Genomic DNA, 21,390 nt, shown 5'->3' with positions numbered 1-21,390 from the left:
TGAAATACACTGCTGAAGGGAGCAGCAGGTGAGACAGGAGAGGTCTGCTGGCTGGGGATCGAACTGGTGCTGAAGCAGTGGCTAGCTTCATAGTGCTGTACTTTAACCCATTGTGCCACCAGAGAGGACCCCTAAATCTTCTTTTTAATGAGTTTTGAATTTCATTGAAGTAACACTGCAGTGTAACATAAGCTGCAGGTGTGCATCGAGAATCAACATATGTACAGATTACCTCAGTTTGGCTGCTAAGCATCCAGCTCTATCCTTCATCATATTTGCTCTCTTTGTCCTGGTTTACTCGCTTTCCCTTTCAGCAACCACTAAATAGTCTTACAGTCAAGATTTTAATTTCATTTTACTTTGCTCGTGCATCTTCTCTACGTACCACATTTAAGCAAATCACACAGGGACCTCTACCTGTGTCTACCTTTTGACTAAGCAGAACCCCTTCAAGATCCGTCCAGGTCACTGAATGGCAGATTTCAGCCTTTTTAAAGAGTTGAACAGTATCTGCTCTGTATATATTCTGCAGCTTTTGTATCCATTTTTCAATGGGCACTTAGGTTGTTCCAACTTTTGGTCATTGTAAATAATGCTGCAGTAAACATGGGGATGCCTAGGCCTCTTCAAATTAGGTTATAATTGGCTCACAATGCATGTCCTTGGAAGTTTTAAAGATTACTGGTTTCACAAGGGAGCGGTAAAAACCTATAGCTACAATAGTAAGGTGTGCCCTCAGCTATGGAACAGTGATATCTGATGTCCCCTCGGCTGTTGAGAGTCAAGTGCACACTTCACAACCAGAGCGGTTGTTCATCAGTTTCCTGACAAGAACACATGCACTACAAATAGAAGGAAGCATGTGAATTTTTTACTTCTTGGTACAAATTTGAGTTTCTAAGCTGTGGCATTGGGCAGCAGGATCGACTCATGGCAAGGGATGGTTCCCGTGTGATGGTGATTATGGAACATTAGCATGGAGAAAAGATGTCTTTGGAATGAACAGGTTTCACTATACCATAAAGTAGAGGACTGATCACAACAAATTATGCTGTCTGCTACAGCTTTATTAGCAGTAATTATCCTTTTCCTGTGTAACTATTATGTTGCTATATGAACATAATTATCTCAGGTTATATAGCACATACCCAGCTACTATTTAGATAAGTAAGAGAACCCATATGCTCATTGAAACCTGCTCCAAAACCAAAACCCTCAAAATTTCCAGGAATGGACCATAAAAATCATACAGAAACCTTTCCAGGGTGCTAGCGTATACACCTTTCCAGACAAAAGAGTATGCATAAGTGAGTGACATTTTTGTACCTTTGGTTTATTCCCCCCTCCCATAAGGATATAATGAAACTGTAAGTGCTCCTTGTAACCATATACAATAACATCATTTGAAACTAGACTCAAGGTCATAGATTTTAAAAGAAACCTTTAAGTGTTTCCCTTAAGTGCTATCTTATGTGACTGGGAGTTGCTAATGTCTCTTGATCCCTTAACTTTTAATGGAGTATTATTCCTTTGAGTAACTTTTATAAACACAGAAATCTTAAACATTAAATACAAGGAATACGTGCAAAAAAGAAAAAGAAAAACAGTGCAGGTTGATCTACTTAACTCATTCACAGTATCTATTGTCCTGACATGCAGAAGAAGTTAGTGACTAGAAGTTAGTGAAGTTGTAGAAGTTAGTGACTTGGCAAGCATCAGTGTGCAGTTTGCTCTGCCCTGGGACTTCCCTGGGAATGGCTAGCAAGGTCAGCCTGAAGCAGAGGGATGAGTCATTGATGGCTCATGTGTCAGCTAATGTAGAGATTCAGAGCTCACCTCATTGTGGATACACTAGACCTTACCTATACTTTGTTAGTCAAAAGCTCCTTGCAAATGGTTCATGAAATCTAGTGGTAGTCACATAGAAAGAATAGAGTCTCAATAACTGTTATCAACCCTATTAATGTAATTGTGTCCACCCCAATTCATTTGTTAAAGCCTAATCCCCAGTACCTCAGAATGTGACTAACTTGGACATCTAGACTTTAAAGATAAAGTAAATTGGTTAGGATGAGCCCTAATCCAATATAACCAGTGTTCTTAAAAGAAGAAGACATTTGGACACTGAGCCACCACAGGCATGTGTGCACAGGAGAGGGGCTGGACCGCGCAGCAAGCCAGCAGTCAACTGCAAGTAAGGGGGAGACCTTGGAGAGGGGGAGAAGGGGAGGCAAATGTGCAACGTTCTTAGACTTCCAGCCTCTAGGCCTGGGCGATAACACATTTCTGTTACTTAACCCTCCCTTGTTGTGTCAATTTGTTTTGACTTAACTAGCCAGCTAATACACTGCTCTTACCTGGCCCCAGACTTTAAGAAATCATTCTGGGTGGTGGAGGAAGTCAAAGAGTACAAACTTCCATTTGTAAAATAAACACAAAATGAGTGCAGTATGACACTGTCATTAACAATGTTGACCTACAGATTTGAAAGTTGCTAAGGGAAACCTTAACCACTTAACCATTCTAATCACAAGAAAACCAGTTTTTGTGGTGACTGATGATGTTAAGTATACTATTTTGTTGCTCATTTGGCAATATAAAAAAAGTGTCAAATATTATGTTGTATACCTGAAACTATGTTAAATATAACTCACAAAGAAACATGGCAATTAAAAGAAGAAAAAAGACATTCCCATGGTCCTCCAAAGTCCAGTCATATCACATTTAGAAAAGAAACACATGGAAAAACCAAAGGCCATCCAGAAATCAAGGGATTGTATTAGGCCTACAATTTAGAAAGTACTTCCGTCATGAGGATTCCATCTTGCTCAACAATAAAAGCAGTTTGAAAGGATGCTTACAGCCCTAGAGCTGATGACTTGAAGACTGAAGGACTAATTTTTACAGACTAATTGTACTTGTGTTATCTGAAGTCACTGTCAGCAATGCTAGTGGTTTAAAAGGTTCTTGATTATTTTATGAATTTGAAGCAACTATTTCAACCTGCTCCTGAAAATGTGGTATCAAGATGCTCAACATGGCAGTCTCTAAAACTCTAGTATTTATTTAGTCATATCAAAGCACTTTGTAAGTTAAGAAGCACACTCTTCAATTACTTCTCATGCATTAAACCTTGAGACCCTAATTTCACCGACACATGGGGATGTGTATGGGCTCACAGAGGCCACATATACCCCATTTGAGTAACTGCACAGAATCATATATAGTCATATGAAACTGAGTTAGGAATTAGAGGTCCACTAGACATGCTAAATGTACCTTATTTTTCAATTTCATGTATGGGGAGCCCATACACATCTCCACATGTCAATAAATGACTTTCCCCTCTACAGACCTTCCCTCTATGGCCACCTAACTTAAAATAATTCCTTCTAGAATTGGACTTTCAGTGGTGAATTTAGCATATTATGTGCAGATGCTTTATGATGATGCACACCTGAAACATTAAAAAGCAATACTACTTAAATAAAAATATATAAAAATAGATTTTTGTTCCTTCTATACTATTTTTTAATCAAAATCCGTATGAATAATATTTTTTTTCTATCAACATGATACATGTCCCCTGTCACTCTTCATTATAACATGAGCTACATGAGGGTACCTGGCACATATTATCTCTCCAAGAGTCTAAAATAGTGTTTGACAAAAAAAAAGGTATTCAATTGTTATTTATAATTAAGCCTCACTAGAAAATGGGACTGTTTATAAGTATTTTTATTCTTGATATGAATTGAAAATAAAAAAATAGCATGTATCTTTTCATGTTTGAAGAACTTTGTGGAAAAAAAACCTGTCAGAGTGAGTTCTAATTTACTACAGTCTCTCTTCCCTTTGTGAGGTTAATTTTGCTTTAGGAATTTACATGCAAAAATATCTTTAAAGTAATTTTAAGATGTCTGAAAAGTAGCTTGCCCAGAGAGATTATGGTATAACAACTACTAAAAATCACACATTTGTATATTGCCTGAGAAAGTGTCCAAAGTAGCTATGATAATCTACTATTGCTACCCATTGCTTAACACTGTAACTTACTTTTAAAGGCATCCTCCACTTAGCTGAAAACTCAATAGAAACTGAGTTAGGAATTAGCTATCCATTGGACATTTAGCATGTCCAATGAATTTTTCAATTTAAAAAATTGGAAAGGAAAACTGCACCCCTACACTTATAGCAGCACTATTTATAACAGTTAAAATCTGGAAACCCAAATGCCCAAGAACAGGTGAGTGAATCAGAAAGATGTGATATATTGGCACAATGGAATATTAGCAACAGGGATGAAACTGTAAGGAACTATCAATGTGTTAAATGAAATAAGCCAGAAGAAGAAAGATAAATACCAGATAATTTCACATATAGGTGGAATATGGAGAAGTCAAAGGATGAGAGAAATACAAACTTTAAAACTGACACCTGAAAGCAAACCATATAGATCTGAGGCATCCAGGAGGGGAAGAGAAGGGAAAGAGGTGAAAATGATGGGGAGATAAGGAGTGCAACGAGGACTATGGGGGAGGACCATGGGTGTTGGTGGTGGGAAAACTATGGTAACCACACCTGAAGGGAGAAATCCCATATTGTTAAAAAAGCAATTAAGGATATAAAATAGATATATAATTAATGAAAAAAAATACTAAAAATGTAAAAAGAAATTTTTTTCATAACTGATTTAGAATTTTGATTTAAAAAATATTTTTCAGGTTTTTAATTGTGTAAGCTAAAGCAAATCTGCTCAAAATATATTTGAAAAGAAAAACATCTCTATTGTCTATAAATGAATGGTGACATCACAAGAAAAATATATTTTCTGGTATATAAAATGCAGAGGTAATGGTATGATGATGATGAAATCAATGACTAAAGAGTATTAGCAATTTATAATTTTTAAAAATTAACTAAATTGTGGTTATAATCTCTTCTCTAAAACAGAAGTTGTCTCACAAATACACATTCACTGAATTTTTAAGCAAATATTTGTTAAAACACTGTCTATGAAATTTCTTTCAAGAAATAAAAATACACATAGAAAAGAACACCTTCCACTATTTGTTGCAGAAATTGTAGTAAAAGAAGATGACAAAAGAAGTTACACATTTATATCAAAATAGTTGGAAACCTGAGTACAAAGAAAGTGAATCTATAAAATTGGAAAAGCAATTGTTTCCAACAATAAAATATAATACAGAATGCCAGGGCCCCCACTGAATCAAAAAGAACAAATTTTGCTTAGGATTTAATAATAAACTCAAGTTGTATTATTAAAATGCAAAATTTGAAAACCATCTTGCAGAATGCCAGAATGGGCTTTGTTAACAATTGAGTTGTTCAATTTGCCTAAAAACTAAAAACCTTTAGAAACCTCAGAGGTGACTTCATGACCTTTACTGTATTACAAATAGGCCTGATGTTCAAGATCCACATCCATTATATGCTTGAATGAGCTCAGTATTTATTGTTCTTTCATATCATTAAAAGAGCTAAAAGGTTGGGAAAATGCATAATGTAAAGAAAGGTCAAGTGGTAATCATGGTGTGAAATGCTGTTACATGTGTAACTATAATAATTCTTTAGATTTTATGTTCCCTGGAGAGGAAGTTGTTCAAAATTGTTCACCTACAAAGGTTTATTTTGTGCTAAATATAGCTCAGCACTCTAAATGGTGGAATTAGCCTGACCTTTCGCTCCTCTGCATCGGCGATGGCCTTTTCCCGGCTCACTTTCTCTGTCTGAAGCCCAATCTTTGCGATCAGAGCTTCCGTATCATGATTTCTCAGTTGCAACTCAGCTTCTTGAGAGGCAAGTCTGGCTTTTAGATCTCCCACCTAAAGGAAAAGCATGATTTTGAAGTCACTTGTCTTGATAATAACAAATAGAAGGTGCAGCTTATATTTGAACACGAATCCAGAGATCCTAAACAGTTTGCATTTTTAAAAATCCTTTCTACTGTAATTTGGCCCAATCCCATGTGTAAAAAGGCAGGCCCATTTTCCCCACTGTTTAGGAGTAAAGTTTTCCATAAAATAAAGTATATTCAGCAGCAACTGTAACAGAAGTTTATTTTCTCAATCTTTCCTGTTGGGAAGTACCCACATGGGTCCCCACCACTGGTGATGGGTCTCCTGCTTTTCTGGTCTCATGCAACTCGGGCTCAAGGTAGCAGAGGCCTTAGGAAGATGTGTGTGGTGACAAGCTGGAAAAAGCAGGCCTTGCACACTGCAGCAGGAAATTGCTAGAAGGGTCACAAAAGATGAAGCCATCAGGATCCGTTGGCTGTTACCCCTTTACTTGGTCAATTGCTTATTTTGATTAAAATGTTCACACAGATAGCTCTTACCTTTTCCCACAAACCATGAAATGGCTTCCCCAAGTTTTTCATCTCACATAACATTCCACTTAAGACCTAACCAAGAAGGGCAAACCACCAGTGCCTTGTGTGTATTAGAACAGTGAGGTCAAAAGTTCAAGAACAGCCCTATGTTCCTAGTGTGTATCCTAGAAAAGAGCCCTAGAAGGCCCTTCTTGGCTTAAATAACTTCACTCAGTTCTTGTGAAACTCAAGTCTGTGGAGTCATCAACAAATTAATCGTCTAAAAATAAGAATCATTTTAAAGTGGGGAGTTGATGAGATTCCGAAGATCTGCTAGGTTCCTATATTTAAGAATCATGTAAACAAAAGCAAGGAAAAATACTGGAGAGAAAGACATGACTCGTCTTACAGAAACATAGGAAGGCAAATTTACACATCGTGATAATTAAACTCCTCAATTCTACTTATTTTCCTGAATTATAAATATTAATTTTTAAAAAATCATACAATTAAGAGTAATTCCAACCATTAATTTTAGTGAGCAGCTAGAGGCACTTCAATGGTTCCATCTTGTGGACCAAGACCCCACTACAATATTCAAGTGACCCTGTGATGCCTTTCCTCTCTCCCCATAGTTTATTCATGTTCTACATAAATGGCATGATTATTACTATGACTGCTATCTGACCTGTTATAGTTTAAGCTAAGACTGATTTTTCAGCCTCTCTATGAACTCAGAGTAACACTGCACGTGACATTTGCTTCTCTGCTCCTTTTAAGCTATGTGAAAATTGTCATATGTTAGGCCATAACCAGAAGAATCATCTAAGAGACTTGGAGGAAACTATTTTGAGCCCCAATTTCAGTTTCTAAGGAAGCTATTAGGTCTGAAATATTCATTGCCCCTAGCCCTGGATTCAAGGCCTCATAGATGAAGGTCACTATAATGACCTATGTCCATCCAGAAAGGCAAAATGTGGCTATAAAAAGGTTTACAGCACTATTGCAAGGAGTGACTGCAAAGTGTAGGCACTGATATTTCAAATTGTATACATAGGTGTCTATATGGAGTTGCCTAAGGCAAACCTGTAAAGGACTCAGCTCTAGAGGACAAGCATTTATTTTCCTTGCACCCCAGTATGATACTGGAGGGCTTTCCAGTTGTACACACAGGAAATCATGCTACCTTTTCATAGTGAATTGTTTTCAAAAATTCTTAAGGAGCTATGAAATATTCCAACCTTTCTTCTGACATTAAGCACACTGCAAGCAGGAACTCCTAATGAAAAGAAAGCACCAGTTGTCCTCAGTTTAGGTTTTTTGGATCTTTTTCTCAGACTTTCTGCCTCTTGTTTCTAGTTGAGGGGAAGTAAGGAAACCCCAAACAGCCCAGAAGCCGTGGGCTGTCTATCCCATTCTTTCCTCTTCCCCCCAACTCCTCTCCCCCTGGTATCAACAGGTAAGTAAGAAGGTTATTAGGGAACTGCATGCTCTCTTCACACCTAATGCCACTGGTATGAACTGAGGTGTTACTCCACATTTGGAAAGCTCCATCATTTGAAAAGAAAATAGAACTGTGACAGTAACTATTTTTTCTGTGCCAGTACTGCCCTGCCAGCTTGGATGCAAACACAATAGGCTCTGTTCAGAGCCTCAATCAAATGGACAAAGTTCTGAGACACAGATCTTCACTCATCTTTGAGCTCAATGGAAATCTAGGAAAGTTGTTTAGTAGGGAAAAAGATGTTGATTTTAAAAATATGGAATTTGGCAGGAAGAGAGGGAAAAAGAGATAGAGTATAAAGATAAAATATATATTAAAAGAAGAGTAATGACAGATATTCTTTGAAAGAAAAGATGTGCAAACACAAACTTACACTTACAAAGGCTCTCAGCAACTGGACTACACATCAATCTAAAAAATTGTCCCAGTGGCCCTCCCTGGTGGCGCAGCGGGTTAAAGCGCAGCACTGAGAATCTGAAGCCACTTCCGCATGAGTTCGATTCCCGCCTGCCGCCTGCCCCGGAGGAGACCACATGGCGAGCCAGACCTCTCCTGGCCCGCCCGCTGCTTCCCTCAGCAGTGTACTTCGTCAATCTGCCTGTTCTGCTCCCCACTCTGTCTCTGGTGAAGCCTCTCACCGCCCCTGAGCCTCTGGCCTGTACCCCAGTTCTGTATGAATAAATAAATAAATCTTTAAAAAAAAAAAAAAATTGTCCCAGAAACCTCACCCCGATTTCTTCCTCACAGCCACAGATCAGTGTTTCCCCAAGAAGCCAGGCCTTGTGGATGAAACTACGGGGAGAGAAGCAAGCAGCATTCTGGCTGAGAGAAGGTTTAAAGGACATGACCGCAGAGCACTGCATGAAAAGGTGCCAGCAAATGGTCCCTCAGCTGAATCTGATGTTTTTCTAAGTCCACAGAGATGGGCCACTGAGCTGGCTTGGTAAAAAATTGGCTCAGATATGACCTGACAGACCAAGAAGATTCTGAAGAAGCCCTTGACCTTCAGTGGCCATCAGTGAGAATTTTCTTCCTCTAGTTCTAGGGCCCAGCTGGTTCAGAGAAAGGTTGACTCATTCTCCAAAGTCTTCATACTTTTCCATTCTAATGTGTTTTCCTTAGCCAGAGCAAGGCAGTATTTGACCGTGGATGAATAAAACAGATCTTGGTGTGAACCCCATCCTCATTGACACTGTGACCTAAAACCCATTAGATGCCACATTTACAATGTTAGTGGCAACATCTATTTCATAAACTTGTTTCAACAGTGAAATTAGATGACATGTGTACAGACCCACACATGATGAAGATCCTATACCAATTCTCTAGACTTAACCCTGGAGGTTAGAGGCCTGTCCTTCAAGGTAACAGGAGGCTTTCTGAACAGAGCTGGAGGCAGCCCTGGGTTCTTTTACCTAGGAGGAAGGGTAGTTAAAAAGGCATAAACAGATACCAAGTTCAGAGAGAATACTGTACACAAAGGGCCCCAAATAACAGCAAACCTTATCAGGAAATGATGCCCTCACTGGGAAGGTTGAGAATCTGAGGTCAAAGCGATCCAAATTCCATCCTCAGGCGCTAAAACTCAGGGCAGTGAGAGACAAGCTGGGGATCCAGCAGTGCCTGCCACTCCCACATCTCTGTGCTGCCCAGCCAAGCCAGGCCAACAAGGCAGGTCTGTCTCCAAACCAGCTGTGAGAATAACTGGCCAATCCTCCCCAAGCTTGGAAAAGGAACAGTGTGTTCTTTGTGTCATTAAACTGTAAATTTTGGCACCAGGCATCTTGTATAGGTGATCTAAAATATTGCTTCAAAAGAATTTTAAAAGGGTACATTTCACTCAGTAATAACACATCATAGTCATACCTGAGAGGTTGTAGTTTTTAGCTTCTGGATTCCATTCACCAAGTGTTCTTTCTTCTGTGATATCTCTTCTTGTTTCTTCTTTAACAGGTTCTTGAACAGTGATATTTGTCCTAGAAAACTCTTTGGGGTGGTATAGTTGTGTCTTCTCTCGTTCTGGTAATACCTGGTACTCATCTCATTTACACTGGTATGAACATGTGCCATGAAAAGGCTAATGGAATCTTTTTCCAGTGGCTGAAAACATAAAAACAGCAATTTAAAGTTTCTCAGTTAAAAATGCAATAAATGCTGCTTTACTTAAAATTGGAAAAACATGGAAGCAGCCCAAATGCCTAAAAGTAGATAACTAGATTAAAAAGATGTGGTACATATACACAATGGAATATTACTCAGCAGCCAAGAACTTGGATGGAGCTGGAAAAGATCATGCAAAGTGAGATAAACCAGAAAGAGAAAGAAAAATACTGGATGGTTTCACTCATAGCAGGAGTATAATGGACCAGGTAAGAAAATAATAAGAATAATGAATCACCATATACCAGAGACATTTTGTGGGGGTGGAGAGGGAATGGGATCAAAAACGGGGGGGGGGCATGGAAGTGAACAGGACTATGGTGATGGCACATGGGTGACTCAGTGATGGGAAACCCATGGGGATTACAATTGAGATGAAAAAAAATAAGTACAAATGATGTCAAAATAAACTATTATAAAAAATGCAATAAAAATTTAGCAAAATTATGCCAAGATTTTCTTTTTCTAAAAGGCTGAATAAACTATAGTAGAACCTAGGAACATTTTTTCAGTCTCCAAGGGATAGCCACAGGATGAGAGATGACAGGAAAGCATTCAGCCTTAGTAACTCTTCTCGCCAAGTAGGGCAAAGGATTTTTATGTGCTCCACATACCAAACCCTTAAGCCAACATACAAAGCAAGCACTGCTTTTCACAACATGATTTTATCTACCAAGTGTGCAAACTAGAAAAAGAAGAAATGAAGACATGCTTGAGAAGTATTTTTTATATTGCTTTCAAACTAAACTTTAGTCAAAGGGTATCAACAATCCTACAGTCACTGAAAAAAAATGCTGAGAAATAGAGTTTGGTAAAACCCATGTGAAGACAAACTGGGTGGCAAGGGGTAAAATTTCTGGGAGAAAAATTACCATGATCATTTTTATTCTTATTTGAACTAAACAACAACAAAATTCCCAAATAATCCCTATTTACTTATTTATTCATTTATTTACTGAAGGGACAACCGCCCCACACCCCCAGTATACTCTTTCCATTTTGTCCTCTATGACTTCTGAAGTAGTTAACTTTTTAATTTGTGGAGTCACATCTCCCTCATTTTAATGATTATTTATTGCAATCTGTACAAGATGAACCAGGTTCAATTAATCAAGGGAAGCCTAAAAATCAATTAATATGAATTAAATGAGCTACACCAACTCTTCGGAAAGTCACACATAATTTACCAAAGTGTTGTCAATAATGCTCCACATCTTTGGGAAAATTGCACACAAGTGGCTGGTGATGCAGTTAAATGTTTCAAACCTGCGTCATTAATATCACAAGCAGGGGTGTGAGAAGAGGCTGGCCAGGCGGCTGAGCAGCCTCTAAACACTTAGCTTTCCAACAGCAAGAAAAATCCTTGGCTTTAAAATACATCCTCACTGGCTTGTTCTGCATATTGAAAATCCATAGCACTCCTAATTAAAATACTATTTTAAGTCAAAAGTTAAATATAAAATGATACAAATCCTGGACATTCTTTGAGTCAGGTAGATCCAAGACATGTGTATATTATCAAACAGTGGACTTGAAAACATAAGTTTACAAGGAAGTTCTATAAACGACATAAATCATGTCCCCTGGAGGGGGGGTTATCTTTAAAAGAGTGAGGCAGCAATATGGCCACGGCAGAAATTCACTTCTGTCCTGTCTCATTTTTTTTTTTTAAAGATTTATTTATTTGTGCGTACAGAACTGGGGTACAGGCCAGAGGCTCAGGGGCGGTGAGAGGCTTCACCAGAGACAGAGTGGGGAGCAGAACAGGCAGATCAACGAAGTACACTGCTGAGGGGAGCAGTGGGCGGGTCAGGAGAGGTCTGCCACACCATGTGGTCACCTCCGGGGCAGGCGGGAATCGAGCTCATGCGGAAGCAGCTTTAGATTCTCAGTGCTGTGCTTTAACCCGCTGCACCACCAGGGAGGGCCTGTCCTGTCTCATTTTAATGCGGGCACATATCTTTCTTCGATAGGGATAAATACTTCCCCAGCCAAGGGCAACCTCCTTACAGGGAAAGAAAAAAACAAGCACCCTGGCCTCTGCCCAGCCATGATCCTTATGAGGAGGCTCCTCACTGCCCTGAAAAGCTCTCTTTAACAACAGTTTCATTTGTAAATCTGAGATGGAAGAAGTGGTTTCCGGTAGAGCTGGAAGTGGCCCGAGACAACTTGTCTCAATGGGGCAAAATAACTATTGTTATCGGGCTTAACAAAATGGCACAGCATGGGAGACTTGCGGAGCCAGGGAGCAGCTGGTTGTAATTCACACTGTTTTTCAGAAAACTCTAATCCTTCCAGAACAGACCTCTTTGATGACTGGTCTTCCCTGCATTCTCAATTTGTCACTTTCTCTTATGATAAGGTCAGTAGTGACAGCACTTCCTGACATTAACAGCTGTGGCTTTTAAAAGGGTCATTGTAGAACTACTAATTGCAGTAATTTCATTAGCATAAATTATTTATTCTGCCATTCATTTATCTCCAGTTTTCTTTTGGGGTGGGGGCAACAGGGAGGAAGGGCTGCTGGTGCCGCACAGTGATGGCAGCGCAATGCTGTATTTTTCACTTTTAAAGATGCCAGTGAAAAGCATCGTTCCTGCTACATTTGGCCCCTTAATGAAAACCAGTTGATCCCATTTTGTAGTCATTTAGCAGCCAAATGCGCTAGAGGCAAAAATACAAATAAGCGATGTGCCAATATCAAGTGGTTATCAATCCAAGGTTTCCCTGCTTGGATGCTTTGGAAAACAATGGCATGCCCAAGGCACCAGCAAAGCAAAGAAGAAACTCCTTTATCCTCACGGAAAGGCAGCGTGTTTAATTCCACCCTCTGTTGGCTCGCTATAAACACCGAAACTAACAAATCTCTGCTCTTTGGTGCGACAGCATGTGGGTGGTGGCAGAGGTAGCCACACCAAAACCCCAGTCACCTGACTCTAGAAGCAAGTGCTGAAGGTGAAGGCGAAGCCATGAATGAAACACCGGTATCAGAGGCCAGCACTGAACAAGTATATTCCATGTTGGTTAGGACTTGATGCTTCTCAGAACCAGCAAAGGGGACAATACTGGTCTATAATTTTAAGTTGAAACTGTCAAAGAGTGTTGCTTTCAAGACAGGCAAGAGAGAGGGGACAGAGAACAAAAAACTTTCTAAATTGGGATAATTTTCATATAGAATGTCTGATACCTATAGTCAGAGAGTTTCTCTCTGAAATTATTTCTATGTTAATTAGTTTACAGCTTTGTTGAGGTATAACTGATATATAAAACATGGCACATATTCGATATCTATGCTAATATTTAATACTTCCAAACAATGGAATTATTAAATCAGTTATTTGTACCTTTTAGCTTCATTCGATATTGTGGTTAGAAGGTTGTTTCATTAAATGTGAATGATATTAAAAGTAACGTTAACATTATTTTTACATTTTAACATTTTAAATAACGTTTAAAATTGAGCAGTACTGTATTTAAGCACCTGTAAAGCTCCTCTTAGTACTGATTTACTCTAAGGAAAACTCCAGGAGGCAGTCGGGAATGCAAGGTCCGACCACCAGGACTTGTATTACTACATTTCTAGTTCTGTAAAGTTAGACAAGTCTCTGCAGTCCCTGCACTTCCTCCTGTTCACAAAACCTATGGTCATTTCTTTTAACACTGTTTTCTTCCTTTCCTTTTTTCTTTAACAAACAAAAACAAAAAACTGTAACAGCTAAGAGAAGGACTAAGGCCATGCCATGAGCTGTGGTGGAAGAACCTTCTGGGCCCCTTACCCGTAGCCTTGTGCTCGTGGTCTTCGTCCACTCAAATTTGTGCTAGAGAAACCAGCGGTCCCTCCTTAGAAGGCTGGGATTTGAGGTAATAAACAATGCAAATGTAGGGAGATGACTTCTACAGTTGGTGTGGGTAGCAGGAGCCCCAAAGACAGCCCCTGGCAGGGCAGCTAGGAGCTCTAAAGGCACTGCCAGGTTGTGGAAATCCCAAACTGACATTTTGTTCCTGTTTGTTACTGTAGCAACTGCATTTTGTTGCTAGCTTGTTTATGTTTTCTGTTTTTTTTTTTCTATTTTATTTATTTATTTATTTAATTTATTATTGCTTTAATTTTAGAGCTCGTGTCCTGGTCAAAGACAAGAAAAAGTTCAGCACAATCCAGTAAACTTCTAGATGAATTTCCTGACAGATTAAGAAGTAATGGAAGGGGTACCTCAATGGTTCTCTGACAGAACATTAAAATGAAGAAGTGAATGAAGACAAAGAGTGAGATGAAACAAGCCAGCTACCCTCTTAGAGCAAAGTGAGAAGGAGAAAGTGTGGTTGGTTCTGGGGAGACCAGGCCACACAGGAAAACCATAAATAAAACTTGGAGGTCTTGACAGCTCCATTTGACTTAGATAAACTTGTAGTTGACATATCTGCCAGGCTCCTGGGTAGCTATGAAAACAGGACTAACTTTTAAAATAGAAAGGTTTCCTAAGTTTAGATAACTGCAAAACAGGCTGGGAAACAGCTGACTGTCGTCTGCTGTTTAAAATTCTATTCTAAATTTGATTAATATGTACAGAGGAAGAACTGTATTATGGACAGTGTATTTGTGTGCACGTGTAAAGGAGAAAGTGGGCTCAAGAAGGAAAAAGGATACTAACAGCTACCTGTGCCTTTTCTCACTTACTGATTGTACTCTGGAGTCACATGAGATTCACATGAGATTTAGGTGGATTCAAGACAATTTGGTTGCATTTCTCTCTTGCTCTTTCAAGTGGCTTCAACATTCCTCAGAAAAGCTATCTCTTTCAAACTCATACAATTTCTACTAAACATCATTATCTTTCTACTTTTCTGTTCACAGCAGATAATTCTAATTCACATCTCAAAGAAAGAATTGTGCTAAAAACATATTAACAGGAATGCTGCCAACCTAGCTATCACTGACAAAATATTATTTACTGCTTTTCATGCTTGGCTTAACACTTTTAAAACAACTGACCGACCACTGACAATCAGTCTTTAACTACAACGGTTATGTAACTTTCCATGGGGAGAGGACCTTTTTCATGATGGATTTAAGATATGGTAGCAAAATATGCAATTCCTATGTTACCAACCCATGCAACAAGTTTGGAACGAAGAGGTGGTGGCATGTGGAATAAATTCATTCCGTTGAAAAAAAAAAAAACAAACGGATGGTGCCGAGCTTGTGTAATTACGTTCAGTCCCATCACATCAAAAGAACAAAACTTTATCTTCCAGCTGATGAACAGCCCTTTAGGCTCCTCAAGCTCACTCAGCCCTCTATGCTAGTCCTTCCAGTGCAAACCTCACATGTTGGCTCCCTTTTTTATTTTCTTTCAATGTTTTTCCCTTGCATTAGGTCCTGCTGTCAGGTCTGTCTATTTTGACTTGAAAAGCAAGAATACTTCTAATACCCATCTTCCAGTATTTTCTTGAATGTTCCTCACTGGGATGCATGCACTCCCTAGTAAGGTCTCCTCTCATTGTGCTTCTCTCAAAGGGCGGCTCCTTCTCCCCATCCTCCCAGTGCATCCTCCCATCTCTATTTACAAATCCCCTGGAGGAAGAGTGTGTGTTGACACAAAATCTTCAGATAAATACCCAGTGATACTGAAATGTCAAATTATTTTGGTCATTCTGTCAGCTGTCATTTTGTTCAATACCAGGTAACAGGAAAGAGGCACAAACATTTATTTAGACACACCCCTGGCTGCTTAGTGTACACTGATTGAAAATTATATGTCAACATACGCAAAATCGCTTGCCTTTAATGAATCCTTTCTCAGTGGCTAAAGGGGGTCACCTTGTGTAAGTACCTCACGTTTAGCGAATGAGGTCAATAATTAAGAAGTGCCTAAATTATGCTGATAACTTTCAATCCTAATGGTGGAAATTAAACTTGGAAAGTGATCAAATTAGTGCTCATTCAAAAAATTTAAAAGCTATTTTTGACCTTTACAAAAAAGGCACCACATATTTTTAAAAAGAACACAGACATATTACACTCTAAATTATAATTACTGCTCCTGGGTAACAAATTAGAAAAGTGGGAAAGTGAAATAAGTACACTGCACTGAAATGAAATCATCTGGCTAATTTGTTTGCAGGCGTAATTCAGCTCCATAGAAATAGCAAAGAGCTTTTTCACGTCCTCTTTGGCACTCGGCAGCCTACAGGAGGCGCCGTGACACCACCAGATGAAGCTCAGGGCCTGCCAAGAGCCTATGGGCTAGCACCGTGCAAGTCCTGCTGCGTCCAGCAGATGTCAATGGTCACTGGCCCAGGTCTGTGCGTTCCCAGAGTGGCTCTAACTTTCCCCAGAAAGCCTGCAGTAAAGGCAACGACCTTAAGGAACTGGGCCAAACTCAAACTGATGCCATGCCACTAGCCCTGGTTTCCTCCCACTTGAGACAGTACATTAGGAGTAATTATCAGAAGACAAAACAATGTCCAGTAATGCAGCAAACCTTGCAGTAGTTTATGATATTTGTTCGTTTTGACCATTATTTGTTACATTTAATGACTTTCAGATTTTAAAGTATCAAACTTTTGGCAGCCTTTACCTGATACTAGTGTTAGTCTGTCTTAAACAGGTTTGCTTGGTTGGCCCCTTCAGGCAGACAAGAAATAGTAAAATCAGAGTTTCAAAAGGCTTTATTAATCACTCCTGCCAATGTCTACCGTGTTTCTCATGAGTTTACCACAACAAATTTACCCTCATTTCCCAAAATGGAAGCAGTGCTATGCAGTGCTCCCTGACAGTGAAAAATCACTTAAAAAAAATAGGTTTACAAATAAGACATGGGGGGGGGGGAAATAACAATGCCAGACATACTCTGCAAGGTTGGGGTGGGGGGAAGAATCTGAAGGAGGGAGGGAGGGCCACAGGGGACTGTGGTGATGGTGCAGGGATGCACTGGGGGAGAAAACTATGGGGTCTAGACGGGTTGGGGATTTTATACATATTTTAGGTAAAGGTTGACATTTTTTTCTTGGTAGCATTAAATATCAGGTTAATAGTTGAGGTAGAAAAACCCAATAAAGTCTGTATAATGTTAGATATGTAAAATAAATGAAAATATAAATAATTTTAGTATACACAAATAATTAAATATGTAGCTTTGTCTAGATTTCTAACTACCTGGCCACCAAAAGATTCAACAAAAAATTAAAAGTCTGCTTTGGAAGAATGGAAGGTGTGTCTTTAGTTCCAGTAGGCTGTCCTGGTTTATGATAAACTTCTAATCACAGACATCATGCCTTGTATTTCCCCAATTCTATTTCTGACCCAGAAATCACTTGGATTTCTGCTTTACTTTAGATAACTTTTTCTTTACTACTGAGTTCAATCAGAATACAAACCTCTCTAGGAAGTGTTCACAACCACCACTCTTCCAAACTAATGAGAAAGGCACTAAATGTAAAGCCCCAACTCTCGGTAATGATACCTCACATTCCTTCTTCCCTCTGAATCTGAACACTCTGGATTTTTGTTGTTGCTTCATTCAGCCACTTAACAATGTAACAGGAGGTGCAAATGTCATCATGAATAAATGACAAACATATCTCATAAAACCAAAAAACAAATAAACACATACATTATTTGATTTAGAGATTACTAAATCCCTGACTTTTCACCTGTCAGTACTATAATGAGAAAATCACAATTGCCTTTTTGGTAAGATAAAGCATTGTATGGCTGTGAATGGCTACTTTTTCATCTGGGCCTTCAGTTGTACGTTTAAAGGATTTAAATTCACTAAGCATGAGTATAGTTCAAGTCAGCAGTGATTCTGGCCTTCTCATGAGCCCCTGCATGAATGAGAACACGTTAATGTGCTCTCTGTGGCTGTCTATGTGAGTGCCCACACATCTCAACCTGGTGCAAAAAGGTCGGTCATCATATTCCATAGAATGTAAATTAACCAAGATGCTCTTATTACTTTAAACAAGGACAAATTTCTGACGGGAAGCATATTTGAAAAGTGCTTATTTACTAAAAGTGTGTGAGAGAGAGAGAGAAAAAAAAAGAGAGGGGGAAAAAAGAGAGAGCGAGAGAGATTGGGAGTCTGACCAGCATACCTCAATTCCCTCGGTTTCCTCAATGAACCTCCTGCTGACTGAGACTAGAGCCTCCTGTGGCCACGCATGAAACCAGTCAATAGCCGTGCAGTTAACTATGGCTGGGAACTTCCGAGCTCTAACTCTCAGCGTGTGACCAACTGGAGAGAAACACAAAATGATCTGTGGAGACATGTGGGCAGGGCAGAAACAGGAGGGCGGTGGTGAGCAAAGAATTACACTGCAATCCCAGACAATGAAAGAAAGGAGCACCGCCAACCGTGACATCAAACTATCCTGAAGCAGCCCAGAGCAGAAAGCAACATTAACCTCCTTGCTAATCAAAGCACAAGCCTATGCCAAGTGGCTGCCCATCATACATGTGGCAACACTGCTGTGTGCTTCTTTTCTCCTTTTAAACATTTTTGATGATTATCATGCATAGTGGAAAAATTTTGTGCTTTTCCCTTATCAAAGCAGTATTTTAACAATTAAAAAAAAATGAAAACCAAATCACCATGATAAAGTCATAGCAAATACATTCACCTTCTGTTCATTAAAACTGCGTAATATACTTACAAAATATACCATATCGTACTTCAATGTGTTTGCTTTGTTCACATTAAAAAACCATAAAACCACATGTGTTCATATTTTAAAAGCAGTAAATTTCACCTTACACATGTTCTTGGTGAGAGATTTGTCCGGTTTCCCATGCCGGTCTAAAATGTTAACGATTTAATGAGTTAAGAGCTAATTTAAATTTGCGTATGTTGCCACACTCTCTTCAGGGACACAGAGACCCGTGAGCGGCGCCTGCATGTGGCAGAGTCAAGACAGGGGGCAGAGTGGGCCCTCAAGGCTGCAGCGTCACTGAATACCCCTTCTGGGATTCTGAGCTTCTTGGGGCTCATTAGAAGAGCGGCCCTATATAAAGTGCTCCAGTGGGGGTGTTCTGGGATCCTCCTCTCCCCCTCCCCCACTGCCTCCCCAAGTTCTCATGGACTCAGACACTGGGGGAAATAATGTCAGCTGAGCTGAGGTCTGACAATGTCAGTCTCGGTTTCCTGTTTTTTAGAAAGGCCTACAGCATGATGATATAAAACACAGAATTTTGCAGTTTTAAGTCTGTAATACTTTGAGATCAGGTAATTAATGAAATCACTTTTCAAAGCATATGTCTTTGCTACAGCATTTTAAAAATTCACATTGCCAACATCCTCAGCTTTTATGAACCCACATGTCCCATTTAACAGGTATTATGGTAATTTTACATACTATGAATCTTCAACAACTTGAGAGGCAAATCCTAAGATCCAAAATGTTTTTTAATGATTCATCAGCTGACTGATCATTTATTCATTAAATTCAAGATTCTAGTTACCAGCTAATAATTGCTCTAACATTGCATGTGCTAAGTTAAAGAGCCTCAGTTACTATGCATAATTCTCACATCTCAGGGTTTCGGTTTTTGCTACCAATCTCCTTTTCTCCCCATACCTGAATATTTCTCCTTTCTGTCCAGGAGGTGGTTTTACACACCCAATTGCTCTCACATGAGTGACAATTTTTAAAAATTCATTTGCAGGTAATTGTAACAAAGACAGATGGGGAAAAAAGTACACTTTATGTGAGACTCTTTGTATTCCCATCACTTCTATACTGTCTTTTTGAACTTGTTACTACACACAGTCAGGTTTTAAGAATGTTTTAGAAAACAATGTATCTGAATCATGTGTTTTTAGCCAAGAAAAAAAAAAACGCTTTTTTTTTAAATGGCATGTCTTTACTTTTCTTTGAAGGGGAATACAGAATACTCCTTTTCTACTCTTTTAAGGCTGAGAACCATATTTTCCTGTAATTTACAATTTACAAGGTTCAAACACCATCTGAAATTCCACAGGAGAGGGGATGGCAGGGGCCCAGAGATTCTCAAATCCTGCCAGCAAAGGGAACTGGCTAGAACAGCAAACTCAGGAACTCACTCCAGCCCTAAGGAATCAGACGAGAGATGTGATTTGGCCCTAAGGAATCAGACGAGAGATGGACTTGGCAACTGGTTTCCTGCAGGCTCTCCAAGTCATTCTGACACCCACAACTATGACCTAGTAATTTTGTATTTTCTATGGAGATACTAGTGAAACATTTACACTTTCAATGTTTTACAATTGGTGAAATATATGTCTTTATCTACAGACAGAAACAGAAAACTTAGAAAATTTAAATAAACTAGGTACTCATTAAAAACCTAAGTTTTAGTCATCCAAAAGGAAATCTGGGAACTAGAGAAACAAACTTGTTCATGAGTACCGCCTCTGAAAGTAAACAACACCAATGAAGTCTTGGGGCACACAATCATTTACTGATTCATTGCTTAATAACTTCTAGTTTTGCTAAAAATATAGTAGTGCAGATGTTCTGCTTTGTTAGTTTTTTTTTTTTTTAGTACTTTTTACATCATTGTTCATTCTGCTTTCAGGTGTAATCTCCATAAAATTACCACCACCAAGACACCCGTGAACCATCATTTGGTTAGCAGTCATGCATGAGACACACACAATTATGTATCTTACATTATCTTAATCTACTCATCCACTGATGGGCACTTAGGCTATTTTCGTACTTTGGTTACTGTGAATAATGCTACTACCAATAGAGGAGCAAAAATAAATCATGATTTAATTTCCTTTGGGTCTATAAACAGAAGTGGGATTGCTAGCTCATCTGATTAGTAGTATTCTTGACAGGTTGAGGAACCTCCATATTGTTTTTCCATAGTGTCTGTACCCATTTCCAGTAACATTGTAAAAGGCTTCCTTTTTTCTCTTCTCATTTATTTATTTTTTAAATAACAGCCATTCTAACAAGCATGAGCTGATATCTCACTATGGTTTTGATTTGCAGTTCCCTGATGATTTGTGATGTGGATGGAGCATCTTTTCATGTACCTATTGGTCATTTGTATGTTTTCTTTGGGAAAATGAGATTCAGATCTTTGCCCACTTTTTAAGTGGGTTATTTTGTATTTTTTTGCTATTGAACTGCATAACATCCTTGTATAAATTGAATATTTAATATCCTACTGGGCATGTGGTTTACACATACCTTCTTGCATCCTATAATATGCTTTTCAGGGCCTCCCTGTTGTACAGGGGGTATAAAGCTATCCTTACCCACTGCAGCATGCGTTTGATCCCTGCCCAGGAAGCTGACCTACATGGTGCAGCAGACCTCTCCTGTCTTGCCCCCTGCTCCCCTCAGCAGTGTATTTCAGTAGATCTGTCTGTTCTGCTCCCCACTCTGTCCCTGGTGAATCCTC

The 21,390-nt window shown here is 39.1% G+C and overlaps 1 protein-coding gene across 1 annotated transcript in view; it reads right to left on the bottom strand.

The window, feature by feature from the left end:
• DNAH11 (dynein, axonemal, heavy chain 11) overlaps positions 1-21,390 on the bottom strand; it is a 256,915-nt gene that overhangs the window by 76,680 nt on the left and 158,845 nt on the right. The window contains 3 exon segments of the mRNA XM_004676758.2: positions 5,700-5,846; positions 9,702-9,935; positions 18,093-18,254. Coding sequence (XP_004676815.1) covers positions 5,700-5,846; positions 9,702-9,935; positions 18,093-18,254 — 543 coding nt within the window.

This window comes from Condylura cristata, unplaced genomic scaffold (genome assembly GCF_000260355.1).
Source record: "Condylura cristata isolate star-nosed mole 26May11 unplaced genomic scaffold, ConCri1.0 scaffold00005, whole genome shotgun sequence".
Taxonomy (NCBI): Eukaryota; Metazoa; Chordata; class Mammalia; order Eulipotyphla; family Talpidae; genus Condylura; species Condylura cristata.
The sequence above is the reverse complement of the archived record's forward strand: the minus strand, read 5'-3'. Positions and strand labels throughout refer to the sequence as shown.